This window comes from Setaria italica, chromosome IV (assembly GCF_000263155.2).
Source record: "Setaria italica strain Yugu1 chromosome IV, Setaria_italica_v2.0, whole genome shotgun sequence".
In the NCBI taxonomy this organism is placed as follows: Eukaryota; Viridiplantae; Streptophyta; class Magnoliopsida; order Poales; family Poaceae; genus Setaria; species Setaria italica.
This window is the reverse complement of record NC_028453.1, coordinates 34,572,402-34,585,149: the sequence shown is the minus strand read 5'-3', so window position 1 is coordinate 34,585,149 and position 12,748 is coordinate 34,572,402. Positions and strand designations below refer to the sequence as shown.

Below are 12,748 nucleotides of genomic sequence, written 5' to 3'. Positions count from 1 at the left end.
AGATTAGTATACCTGAAGCGATCGATCACAATTGACAAATCGATTAGCGAAAAGGAAGTCTTCTACGGTTGTACCAGTGCCGATTCTGATACCCGACGTCGCAGATGCGCCGCACACTGCCGGCACCGGCGATTGGCGAAAAAGGAAGAGTGTGAGGGCCACACGCCCACACGTAGCACACCGGAGTCCGGAGTCGACATGCGCTGCGACGGCTGCGCCACCAGCGACATGACTGCACACCAGGGCCGACGGGCGATGGGCGATGCGTGACGGATGGACTCCTATCTCCTAGCCTCCTGCGAACCTGCGCCTGCCGTCTATACCCTATTGTCCCTATAGAACCTTGCTGGTTGGTGGCCCCCTCCAATTTGGGGGCCTGTTCCATCGAACCGCTCGCACACCCTTCGGCTCGGCCCTGGTACCGTGGTGCCTCGGAGATGCCTCAGAGATGGAGATATTTAGGCAGGCTGCCCACTGCTGCTGTTGGGGGAAAATATTAACGATCTCCTAATACCGCTTAAAGCAACAATCATGAAGGCCCAGGCCCATCCAAGATAGAGAAATCGCCGTCAAGCCCAACATGAGCGGGACTCCGCCTCGTCCGACCGCGGTCCCGGGGTCGGGAGCGTCCGACCCCTCGCCGCGAGGCTCCGCCTCGCCCGACCCTGGGCGCGGGGGTCGGACTCAGTGGGGTCCACGAGATGGATTTTCCTCTCGGGCGCGGACCGGATGATCAGGGCAACGATCTCGTGGGTCCTCCTGTCGATCTCGTCATAAATGCATCGCAGGTCTGTCAGGAAGAAGGATGATCGTGCTCCTCACGCAACCTACTGCAAGTACCCATGCACGGCCGCACTGTACAAGCTACAGTACCTGCGGCCTCCTTCCATTCGCCACAAGGCACTCATGGCCTGCGCCGCCCGGAGCAGCGGGAAGACTCGCCCGTTCTCGGGTCCCGGGCGCCTGGTAGTAGGGATGTGACGCCCGCTCTCCACGAGCCATCAGCAGGACGGCGGCATCCGCCGTCCCTCCCAACGGACACCAGAGTCACGATGAAATGCCCTCATCATGACCTGGCGGCTACAGCCACCGAGGCGGCCACCTGCAGGGCGCGACGACAGTTGGCGCGCCGCCACCCTCCTCCTCCGGCATATGCGCCGGCAGACGTCGAAGGCCGGCGTGGATGCCGGGAGCCTAGGAACTTGGTTCCCCCCTTTCGTGTTGTATTTTTACCATACTACGTTTAAACTCTTTACTGCTCTCACCACCCGGTCTCACCTGTAACCCCAACAGTCCCCTTACGATATAAAAGGGGCATCGGGGGCCAGAGACGGGGGGCTCGAACTCTTTTTCCTCAAGCGAACAGCACACCCTCACGTCCCCTTAGAGCACAAGCACCTTCAAGAGAACTGGGATCGGATCCCTTTCTCGTCCATCTGTAACCCCTACTACAGAACCCCGCGTGGGTAACACGAGCAGCCTCGATACTGGACGTAGGGCCTCCTTTGCCCGAACCAGTCTAACCCCGTGTCTCCCACGCCACCATGCGAAGCCTTATGTGCATAAAAGAAATTTACTAGTCTAAGTCTTGATCCGCAAATCTTGACAACGACAGTTGGCGCGCTAGGTAGGGGACCTTTGCGCGTACATCTCCGGCTTCAGATGGCCAATCACGATATCAGCTTCGCTCCGGGCCCCTGATCCGCTTCGGGAGTCTGGACTTCCTCGCCACTGGGGAAGGGATCGAGCTGATCCCTATCCTCGTCTTGCCCGCTCATCCCGCCATCCTTGGCCCCGCCGCCGGGACAGCGGCGAGCGGCCGGGCGCGCACCGGAGGGTCCTTCCCAGGTGGTCGGCTCTTCGGGCTACGCAATGCCGCGGAGACTTACGGTCGCCTCCTGACGCGGTCCATGACCGTGTCGCCCGCGAGCAACGAGCTCGCAGGCGTGGCGAGGACGATCTCCGACGCCGGCTCCAGCAACGGGAGCCCCCACCCCTCGCGTGAGTGCTTCATGGCCGACGTGCACTCCAAGGGGTCCAACGACAACGGCGCGAGGGGAGACAAAGGACTCCCTCCCCCCGCGCGCCGCGGCTACGACCGGAGCCTTACTAAGGGCCCCAGAGCGCTCTCAGCAGCCGGAGGCGCGCGCAGCGTCCCGCCAAGAGGTCGAGCGTCCCCGCCATGAAGGCAGAGCACGACAGCGGGCGCGCGACGTCTAGCAGCGCATTTGCGCGGACGAGGAGCATCCACAGCTCTTCGCCCGCGCCAGCCAAAACGTCGCGACTGCGGTGGCCTTGCTCCGGCAACTCCCCGAGCCGGCGACGCCCGAGGAGCGACAGGCATGCCAAGAGATGCTCGACTTGCTCGAATGCGCCGCCGTCCAGCAGGCGGAAAGTTCCGCGTCCCGGCGACGCGGGCAGAACGCCAACAGGGCGACGCCCGACGCGCCCCCGGAGAGACGGGGGGAGTCTGTCCACCAGCCCCCTCCTAGGGCAAACCAGGCCGCGTCCGCCCGGCGGACACCACCACCCGCGGGAGGCGGGGCTTGATCCGTTCATCAACGCGTCGGCCCCGTCCGCGACGCCCGCGACACCCTGAACGCGCGGAGGCGCTCCCGCATGGATAGGGAGGGCGGGGTAGATCGTGGCTATCACGTTCACCGCGGCGGGCGCTACGACAGTGGGGAAGACCGCAGCCCGAGCCCCGGCCCGGCTGGGCCCCGAGCCTTCTCTGCGCGCATCCTGAACACGCCTTTTCTGCCGCGATTCAGGCAGCCGACGAATGTAGCCAAATACTCAGGGGAGACGAACCCTGGGGTTTGGCTCAGTGACTACCGGCTCGCATGTCAAGCCGGCGGGGCGGACGATGACCTGTTCATCATCCGCAACCTACCACTCTTCCTGGCCGACTCAACACGAGCCTGGCTGGAACATATCCCTTCAGGACGGATCTGCTGCTGGAACGACCTGAAGGAGGTTTTCATAGGAAACTTCCAGGGCACGTACACGCGCCCCGGCAACTCCTGGGATCTCCGGAGCTGTCGCCAGGGAGCGGACGAGTCCCTCCGGGAGTACATCCGGCGCTTCTCCAGGAAGCGCACTGAGCTCTCCAACGTCGCGGACGCCGACATCATAGGGGCTTTCCTAGCAGGAACCTCCTGCCAGCCCCTCGTCCACGAGCTAGGGCGCCGAGGCCCGCGAACCACGGAGGAGCTCCTCAACATTGCCACCAGCTACGCCTCGGGCGAAGAGGCTGTTGGAGCAATCTTCGACCACTCCAAAGGCAAGGCAAAGTGGGAGGAGGATGTTGATGAAGGCACCTCCAACCGCCAGCAGAAGAAGAAGGGCAAACAGCGGCGCGAGGCTCCCCTCGTGGCCGCTGTCGAGCGCAAGCGAGGGCAGCCGCCCCAAGAGGGCACTCCTGGCTTCTTCGACAAGCTGCTTGAGGGACCGTGCCCGAACCACGAGTTCCCCATGAAGCACGCCTACAAAGACTACAACCTCATGAAGAGGTACTTTGTAGGCAATCCGGTGAAGGGCGACCGGAAGTGGAAGCCCGATGAAGAGAAGAAGGGCGACGAAGAGAAGGAAGATGGCTTTCCCAAGGTGGATGGCTGCTTCATGATCTTCGGCGGCTCGGCGGCGTACGATTCCAAGCGCCAGCAGAAGCTGGAGCGCCGGGAGGTCTACGCGGCCGAGCCGGCGACGCCGGCCTTCCTCGACTGGTCGGGACCGGCCATCACCTTCGATCAGTCCGACCACCCTGGACACGTCCGGCATCCAGGACGCTACCCCCTCGTCGTCGACCCCATCGTCGGCACAACGCGCCTCACCAAGGTGCTCATGGATGGGGGCAGCGGCCTCAACATCCTCTACGCCAAGACTCTCAACGCTATGGGGATTGACCGCTCCCGCCTCCGTCCCAGCAAGGCACCGTTCCACGGCGTCGTGTCGGGAAAACAGGCGATGCCTCTCGGGCAAATCGACTTGCGCGTCACCTTCGGGACCCCCTCCAACTATAGGAAGGAGGTCCTCACTTTCGAGGTGGTAGGGTTCCGCGGAACCTACCATGCCATCTTGGGGCGACCATGTTACGCGAAGTTCATGGCCATCCCCAACTACACCTACCTCAAGCTCAAGCTGCCGGGGCCCAACGGGGTCATAACCGTCGTCATGTCTTTCCAGAAGGCGTATGAGTGCGACGTGGAATGCTGTGAGTACGCCGCAGTCATCGCCATCATGGGCAATCCGGCGGTCCGGCTCACGGAGGGCGTCGAGGACCAGCCCGACTCCAAGCAGTCGGCCACCCCCTTTGAGCCCACCGAAGGCATCAAAGAGGTCCTCCTCGACCCGAGCAGCTCCGACGGCAAGGCCGTGCGGATCAGCGCTACCCTATCCCCCAAATAGGAAAGGGCGCTCGTCGACTTCCTCCGCGCGAACAGCGACGTCTTCGCGTGAAAGCCCTCGGACATGCCCGGCATTCCGAGAGAAGTCGCTGAGCACTCCTTGAACATCAAGGCCGGCTCCAAGCCAGTGAAGCAAGGACTGTGCCGCTTCGACGAGAAGAGACGCAAGGCCATCGGCGAGGAGCTCCAGAAGCTTTTGACGGCCGGATTCATCAAGGAAGTGCACCACCCCGAGTGGCTAGCTAATCTTGTTCTTGTACGAAAAAAGAATTGGAAATGGAGGATGTGTGTTGATTATACCGGTCTAAACAAGGTGTGTCCGAAGGATCCGTTTCCTTTGCCACGCATAGATCAAATAGTCGACTCAACCGCCGGGTGCGAAACCCTTAGCTTCCTTGACGCGTATTCCGGCTACCATCAGATCATGATGAAAGAGTCCGACCAGCTCGCCACCTCTTTCATCACCCCCTTTGGCCCCTACTGCTACGTTAAGATGCCATTCGGCCTCAAAAACGCAGGGGCTACTTTCCAGCGATGCATGCTGAAGTGTTTCGGGGACCTCATCGGGCAGACCGTTGAGGCTTACGTTGACGATATCGTGGTCAAATCCAAGAGGGGCGACCAGCTCGTCCCTGACCTCGAACTAGCCTTCGAAAGGCTGAGAGATAAGCATATTAAACTCAACCCCGAAAAGTGTGTTTTCGGAGTTCCCAGGGGCATGCTGTTAGGCTTCGTCGTCTCCGTGCGCGGCATCGAAGCCAATTCGGAGAAGATAGCGGCCATCAACGACATGGGGCCAATCCAGAACGTGAAGGGAGTTCAACGCGTCACAGGATGCTTAGCGGCCCTGAGCCGCTTCATCTCGCGCCTTGGCGAACGAGGGCTTCCTCTCTATCGACTCATGAAGAAGACGGACTGCTTCGAATGGACCGACGAGGCCCAGGAGGCACTTGACCGGCTCAAGGACCTTCTGACGAAGGCTCCGATCCTGGTCCCACCGATCGACGGCGAGCCCCTCCTGTTATACATCGCGGCGACCACCCAGGTGGTTAGCGCGGCCCTAGTGGTGGAGCGAGAGGAGGAGGGACACGCTCTCAAGGTGCAACGCCCGGTGTATTTCATCAGCGAGGTCTTGTCCGAGTCCAAGGCGCGCTACCCACAGATCCAGAAGCTCGTCTACGCCGTCCTCATCACGAAGAGGAAGCTGCGCCACTACTTCACCTCCCATCCGGTAACGGTTGTTTCGTCGTTCCCACTAGGCGAAGTGATCCGGAACCAGGACGCCACGGGACGGATCGCGAGGTGGGCGCTCGAGCTCATGGACCAGGGGATCACTTACGCACCCCGCGCCGCCATCAAGTCCCAGGTACTCGCCGATTTCGTGGCAGAGTGGACGGAGATCCAAACGCCTTCAGCGTCGGAGAAGCAGGAGTACTGGACGATGTACTTCGACGGATCGCTGATGAGGGCCCGTGCCGGAGCGGGTCTCGTCTTCGTCTCTCCTCTAGGCGTGCGCATCAGGTACATGATCCGCCTCCACTTTCCTGCATCCAACAATGTCGCCGAGTACGAGGCCCTCCTCAACGGGCTGCGCATCGCTATCGAGCTGGGCATCCGTCGGCTAGATATCCGAGGCGACTCCCAGCTAGTCGTCGAGCAAGTCATGAAGGAGTGGAGCTGCCACGACCCCAAGATGGCCGCCTACATCAACGAGGTTCGCAAGCTTGAAGACAAGTTCGACGGGCTGGAGCTCAACCACGTCGCAAGGCGCTTCAACGAAGCCGCCGACGAGCTGGCGAAGGCAGCATCCGGCCGAATGCCCGCCCCTAACGGCGTTTTCGTCAGCGACCAGTTCAAGCCTTCAATCCGTCATCCAGAGCCGGCAAGGGTCGGCGAAGCACCCCCGGCCCCGGGGTCGGACCCCGACCTGGGGGAGGCCGGCAGCGCGCCACTCGTCCCAGGCCTTGACGCCAGCACCGACGGGGTCGGCGCCGCTTCCCCCGATTCGGCCCCGGAAGCCGACCCCTCTGGCCCCATGGTCATGGAAATCGCGGCAGACCCCGCGGCGGGGCCCGACCTCCCAGCCGACTGGAGAGCCCCGTACCTCGATTACCTCGTCTGTGACGCGCTCCCGACAAACAAAACAGAAGCCCGTAGGATCGCACGCCGCGCCAAATCCTTCGCCATCATCGATCAGGAGCTCTACAAGAGAAGCCACACCGGCATCCTCTAGCGCTGCATCCCGGTCGAGGAGGGAAAGGCACTGATCCAGGACATCCACGCCGGAGCCTGCGGCCACCACGCTGCGCCAAGGACCCTCGTCGGCAACGCCTTCCGGCAAGGCTTCTACTGGCCGACGGCGGTCGCCGACGCTACCCAAGTAGTCCGTACCTGTGAGAGGTGCCAGTTCTTTGCGCGCCAAACTCACCTGCCCGCGCAGGCCCTCCAGACCATCCCCATCACGTGGCCGTTCGCGGTTTGGGGGCTGGATCTCGTCGGGCCCTTCAAGAGAGCGCTCGGGGGCTTCACCCACCTACTTGTCGCCGTCGACAAATTCTCTAAGTGGATCGAAGCAGGATCGGTGGCGCAAATCAAGTCCGAGCAGGCGGTACAGTTCTTCACTGACATCATCCACCGTTTCGGAATCCTCAATTCCATCATCACCGACAACGGCACGCAGTTCACCGAGAAGAAATTCCTCCAGTTCTGCGACGACCACCACATCCGAGTAGACTAGTCAGCCGTGGCTCACCCCCGCACGAACGGGCAGGTCGAGCGAGCCAACGGCATGATACTCCAGGGTCTCAAGCCACGAATCTTCGACCGCCTCAAAAAGTTTGGCGGACGGTGGGTCGCCGAGCTCCCCGCAGTCCTTTGGAGCCTGAGGACGACTCCCAGCCGGGCGACTGGCTTCGCCCCGTTCTTCATGATTTACGGGTCCGAGGCCATCCTGCCCACCGATTTGGAATACGGATCGCCGAGGGTCAAGGTGTACGACAAACAAGGGAACCAGGCATCGCTCGAAGACGCACAGGATCAACTCAACGAAGCACGAGACGTAGCCTTGCTACACTCGGCTAAGTATCAGTAGGCCCTACGGCATTACCACAGCCGCAAGGTACAAGGCCGAGCCCTCAACGTCGGCGACCTGGTGCTCCGACTCGTCCAGTACAATAGGGGTCGGCACAAGCTAACCCCCCCGTGGGAAGGTCCTTTCATCGTCGCGCAAGTACTACGGCCAGGCACCTACAAGCTAGCGACTCCCGACGGGCAAATCTTCAGCAACGCTTGGAACATAGAACAGCTAAGGTGTATTTACCCCTAGTTTTTATTTCCAAGTTCTGTACAGACTTGTCTGCAATTTTGAAGTTTTCTTTTTGCGGAAAAAAGAAATTCCAAGCCGTCTTTGTTCAGGCTTTTCCCGCCGAGCTCAGGGATATCCGACCCCGGCTTCGCTCCAGGGCCGTATACCCCTCGGGGGCTATCAGGGCCTCCGGCCCAAGCCACTTGGCACCATCTGAAAAACATTTTTTTTCTTTCGAACCGAGCCCCCCTTTCTAAACTTTCGGGCACAAAAAGGAGAGAGTGCGCGAACGGTGTTCAGGCAAGATTGATCGGACTGCGAAAAAACCTACGCCCCAGCGGCTACGGTACCTTCGCTCATCAAAGCTTACTGACACGCCCAACAACCCACTCTAAACTTTTAAGTCCAAAAGGACAAGAAAGGGGATCGGAAACTTTTGCACGGCAAGTTATGGAAAGGGCCTCTATGGCCATCACAAAATAAGTCTGAAACTGATGTATTTACAATTTGGGCGCCAGCCCGGTGCAGTTAGCTCGACGGGGGATCTTTGGGAGGGACGGCCTCATCCACCAGGAGCTTCGCCAAGGCCTCCGCCGGGGTGAACACCGCCGCGTCAATCTCGTCCAGCTCGGCCTCAGAGTAACCAGCGGCGTATCCTCCGCTCATCCCGGCGAAGTTGATGCCGGAATAATGGGAGCCGAAGACCCCGAAGGCTCGCCGCACGCTGGTGTGAAGCGCATCCACGGCGATCTCGCGGCTCCGGCGGCGCATCCTGAGGACACGAGCCGGCAGAGAGCTCGACCCCTCCTCCGGAACCACGCGGAGGTCGTCGTAGATGATGCGGACCGCATCCGGCAGGGCGCCGTGCTCACCACGCTCCGTGTCGAGCAAGTCCCTCAGCCTGGCGATTTCATCTGCAAGAACCACCCGGAAGACCCACCGAGTCAGAAATCACCGCAACATCACAATGACAAAAGAAATGAGCAGAGTCTTACCCTCGGACTGGGCCTTCAGCTGGCGCTCCCGGGCCACAGAGGCCTGAAGCTCCCGCGCTTGCGCTTGAAGCTGGCCGACCTCCGTCCCAAGGTTAGCCGCTGCCTTCTCGGCCTCCTCCTTCTGGACCTTCTTGGTGTCCCGGTCCTGCCAAGCCTTTTGCCGCTCGCGCCGGATGCGCTCGACGGTCTTATGGAGGGCTTCATGCTCCCCCTTCAGCCGTGCAAGCTCCTCGGCGTCATGGCGGGCCTTTTCGGCGGCAGCCTGGAACTCCTCACGGTCAAGGCGGGCCTTGTCGACGACGGCTTGGAGTTTGGCTTCCGACCGCCGCGCCTCCTCCTGCGCCGCTTGCTCGCGCCCTCGCAGGTCGTTGATGACCCCCTGGGCGGCAGCAACCTGCATGGACAGCTCCCTGGTTTACTCCCTCTCCAGGTTGAAGCGCTCCCAGAGCCCCCGCTCCAGCAAAACAATACACCATCAGAGGCAAGACAACGGGAAAGGGACGATCACTGACAGGAAGGGCGACGTACCTGGCTACCAGGGAGGACGACGTTGTCCAAAGCTCCCATCACTGAGGACAGAGCCGTGCGGGCGTTGGCAAGGCCACCCTGCATCGCCTGCCACTTGCGCCACTCTGCGGCGTCATCCAGGGTGAAGAGGTGCCTCGGCGGGTCCTCACAGGACGTCCAACACAGGACAGACCCTCTCCACGCCCTGGGAACGGTAGCGGTCAAAGCCGAGGTGGGAGCCGACCCTGGCGCCGCCGTCGAAGCAGGCTCCACCATCCCGGAAGCCGCCGGGTTCACCGACGGCCCCGGCGCCTGCGCACCTGTCGCCGTTGGGGCCGCTGCGGGGTCTCGCGACGACGCCACCGCCTCCGCCGCAACCGCCGAGAGAGGCTCCCCCACTCCTGCCGGAGCCCCTCGAGTGGGCACTTCCGCCTCCGCCGTCGGCGCCTCCTCAACCGGGACCTCCGGGGCAGAGATCCCCGCCTCCGTCACTGCTGCCCCCTACGCCGCAACCGCGGAGGCAGACACTCCCTCCTCCATCGCCGCTGTCGTCCCCGTCGCGGCCGCAGGAACGTCAGTCCCTGTCCCCACCGCTGCTGTTCCCTCCGCCTCGTCGGCGTCGAGGCCGATCACTTCCCCGGCCTGAGGACCCTGGGGAGCGACGCTCTGCACCGAGGGGTTGACCGGGGAAGCGGAAGGCGGAGTGGGGTCCACGCCCTCTCCCGCGCCCGATGGTGCCGCCTCTCCGCCGGTCGCCGTCACGGGGGCCGCTTCCGTGGCGGGACCCGCGACCTCACCGGGGACCCTGCCGCTCGCTGTGGGCGGGACCGTGGTCCGCCCCGCAGAGCCGGACGACACCCGTAGCGCCTTCTTGGGCGCCAGCTGCAGGACAAGACCACGGGGGGCGGCGCTGCCAAACAGCAAACAAATGTTAGCAGAAACGAACGGAAGGGGAGGGAAAGAGCGAGGTTCACGAGGAAGTCCAACTTACGTTCCCCGAGAGCAAGGACGACGCGCACGCTTCGCCTCTGTGCCAGACGCCGACCCCAGGGCATCCGGCAGTGGCCGCTTGTTGCCGCTCCGCTGCCCTCGAGTCTCAGGCGCGACGGCGGGAGCGGGCTCCGTGGACCTCCGGGGAGCGCCCCGCGCTGACTCCGGGGGGACGTCCCACACCGGATCCTGGGCAACGGTGGGGGCGGGCTCCGAAGACCCCCGGGGGGCGCTCCGCGCCGGCTCCAGGGAGGCACCCCGCGCCGGCTCCTGGGAGGCGCCCCGCGCCAACCGCTTGGGGGCGTCCCGCGCCGACTCCTGGGGCATGGCCCCGGAGCCCTGCGGAACCGAGCCCCGGGCAAACGATCCCTCCACCTTATCCCTCGTGGCCGTTTGCGAGCGCACCTCCCGGATTACGAGCGCACCCAACCGAAGGGATGAAACCAGCTCTTCCTCCTCTTCATCATCTTCCTCATCTTCCTCATCATCATCATCATTGTCGTCATCGTCGTCATCTGACACGACCCGCCCTCTTCGCCACCATTGGAACTCCTTGGCGGCCTTCTTCTTCCTTTTCGCCGTCTCCTTGTCCTTACGGCACTTCTGCTCTTCGGCAAGGAGACAGTTTTGTGTCCGCCAATCGGCGTCCTCCGGCACCGGCGGGTGCGGGTCCACGACCCGGGTCAGCGTGCCCTGCGAACACAAAATGGCCCCACGTCAGGGTGACAATTATGAGACACAAAGAAAGGAGGTCGGCGCCCCAATCCCTTACCAGGTCGACGAAGCCCGCGTCCGGGCGCATCGGTGGGTGTCCAGGCACCGGGTAGTCGGCATCCTTGTCCTCCAACGCCTCCCGAATCCGTTGCCGGATCTCGGAGGCGGCGAGCGCACCCGCCACCAGGGCGGTGTCCTCGGTCGGTGCGTCCAGAGTCATGGCGGCGAGCGAACGGACCCAAAGCATCAGCGGCGCCACCCGCCGGGCATGGTACGCCCCAATGACCCCGGCGCCGCTAAGCCCCCTCCTCTTCAACTGCTCGATAGCCTGCAGCAGGTCGAGGATCCGCTTCTTCTCCTTCTCCACCGGCCCGTACGCCCACACCTCCGGCGCCACGTCGATGGTGCAGCCGGTGAATTCCGGCAGGGGGGAGTTCGAGTAGTTGTTCACATAGAACCACTAGTTATGCCACCCCTTGTGGGACGCCGAGGTCTTTATCGCCATATACTCCTTGGAGCGAGTATGGCGGAGGTGGATTCCGGCGCACCCGATCGGCACCGGGGGCGACCGCTGCTGGTTCCCTCTCCTCTCCGTCTTCTGGTATAGGCTCACCGTGAAGAAGTACTTCCACAGCGAGAAGTTGGGCTTGATGCCCAGGAACCCCTCGCACAGTGTGACGAACGCCGCGATGTGCTGGATCCCGTTGGGGTTGAGGTGCTGAAGCTCGAGCCCGTAGTAGTGGAGGAGCCCCCGGAAGAAGCGGCTTGGTGGAGTCGTGAACCCCCGCTCATGGAAGTGAGCGAAGGAGATGACGTAGCCGGTGGGAGGCGATGGCACCTGCTCCGACCCCGGCAGCTCCCACTCGCCCGCCTTCGTCCTCTCGCAGAGGAGGCCTTTCCTCACCAGGCCTTCGGCGCGCGAGGAGTTGAAGTGAGAAATCCCCCAAGATCCCATCGTCGGAGGAGGAAGAAACCTGATGGGGGTGGGAAGAAAGGGCGCAGCTTTGAGCAGAGGAAGACGAAGCGGGCGCAGGTGAGCTAAGGGCGAGTCTGGAGGGCGACAGGCTTGAAAGCAGAAGGCGGGTGGAACCAGCAAGGCGGAAGATTTCGTTTTTATAGGAAAGGCGCGGGGGGAGCAGAACCGACGCCCCTGTCGCCATAAATGCGGCGCCAAGTACGCCCCATCACGCCCACTTTCTTTTCGGAAACCGCGCTCACGATCGGCCGCGAAAACATCCTATCCTCCTCGATTCGCGGGTCGGCGCCCTCCATAACTCCGTCTCCCGGAAGACACGCCCACGACGTCCCCCACGTTGGGCCCAAGACACAACGTCCGTCCCGATTCGGCCCAAGGCCCACCAAAAGGTAACAAGGGATACGGGGCTGGAAACGCTCCTACGGCCCATTACGGTCCGGAGGTTCGAAGGCTAGCCCGCTACGGGTTCGACAGCTGCCTCAGGACATCCCCCGAGCGAGGGGTGAGAAGGGATGGGTCCGCTAGCGGCCAATACCCAGGCGAGCAAAAGCCAAGGGCATCCCGACCTCACGTTCGAGTCCAGACCGGCATCAAAGTTCATGGTTTTTCCACGAGGAAAGGCAACGAGCCCCCGGATCTGACCGAACGGATCCAAGAACTATATGAATTGGCCGGCTGGAGACTGGAGTATGCCACCAGCTTGGCCCGAGCCGGACCCCCCCAAACGGGGACCGGGACTCCACTCGAACCTACCCGTTCGCAGCTCAACGAGCACCACGGTTCGTCCAACGATGGTAGCGTGGCACGGCTCAACCCCTCCGTCCTAGCGAACGGATGCTTGAGGGGTAACGATCAA

The 12,748-nt window shown here is 62.6% G+C and overlaps 1 protein-coding gene across 1 annotated transcript; it reads right to left on the bottom strand.

The window, feature by feature from the left end:
• Positions 1 to 9,713: 9,713 nt before the first annotated feature.
• Positions 9,714 to 10,529, bottom strand: LOC101762989 (proteoglycan 4-like). Its single transcript, XM_004967143.1, has 2 exons — positions 10,204 to 10,529; positions 9,714 to 10,122 (listed from the first exon to the last, which is right to left on the bottom strand). The coding sequence occupies exons 1-2, from the start codon at positions 10,527 to 10,529 to the stop codon at positions 9,714 to 9,716; spliced, it is 735 nt and encodes a 244-aa protein (XP_004967200.1).
• Between the last annotated feature and the right edge of the window lie 2,219 nt (positions 10,530 to 12,748).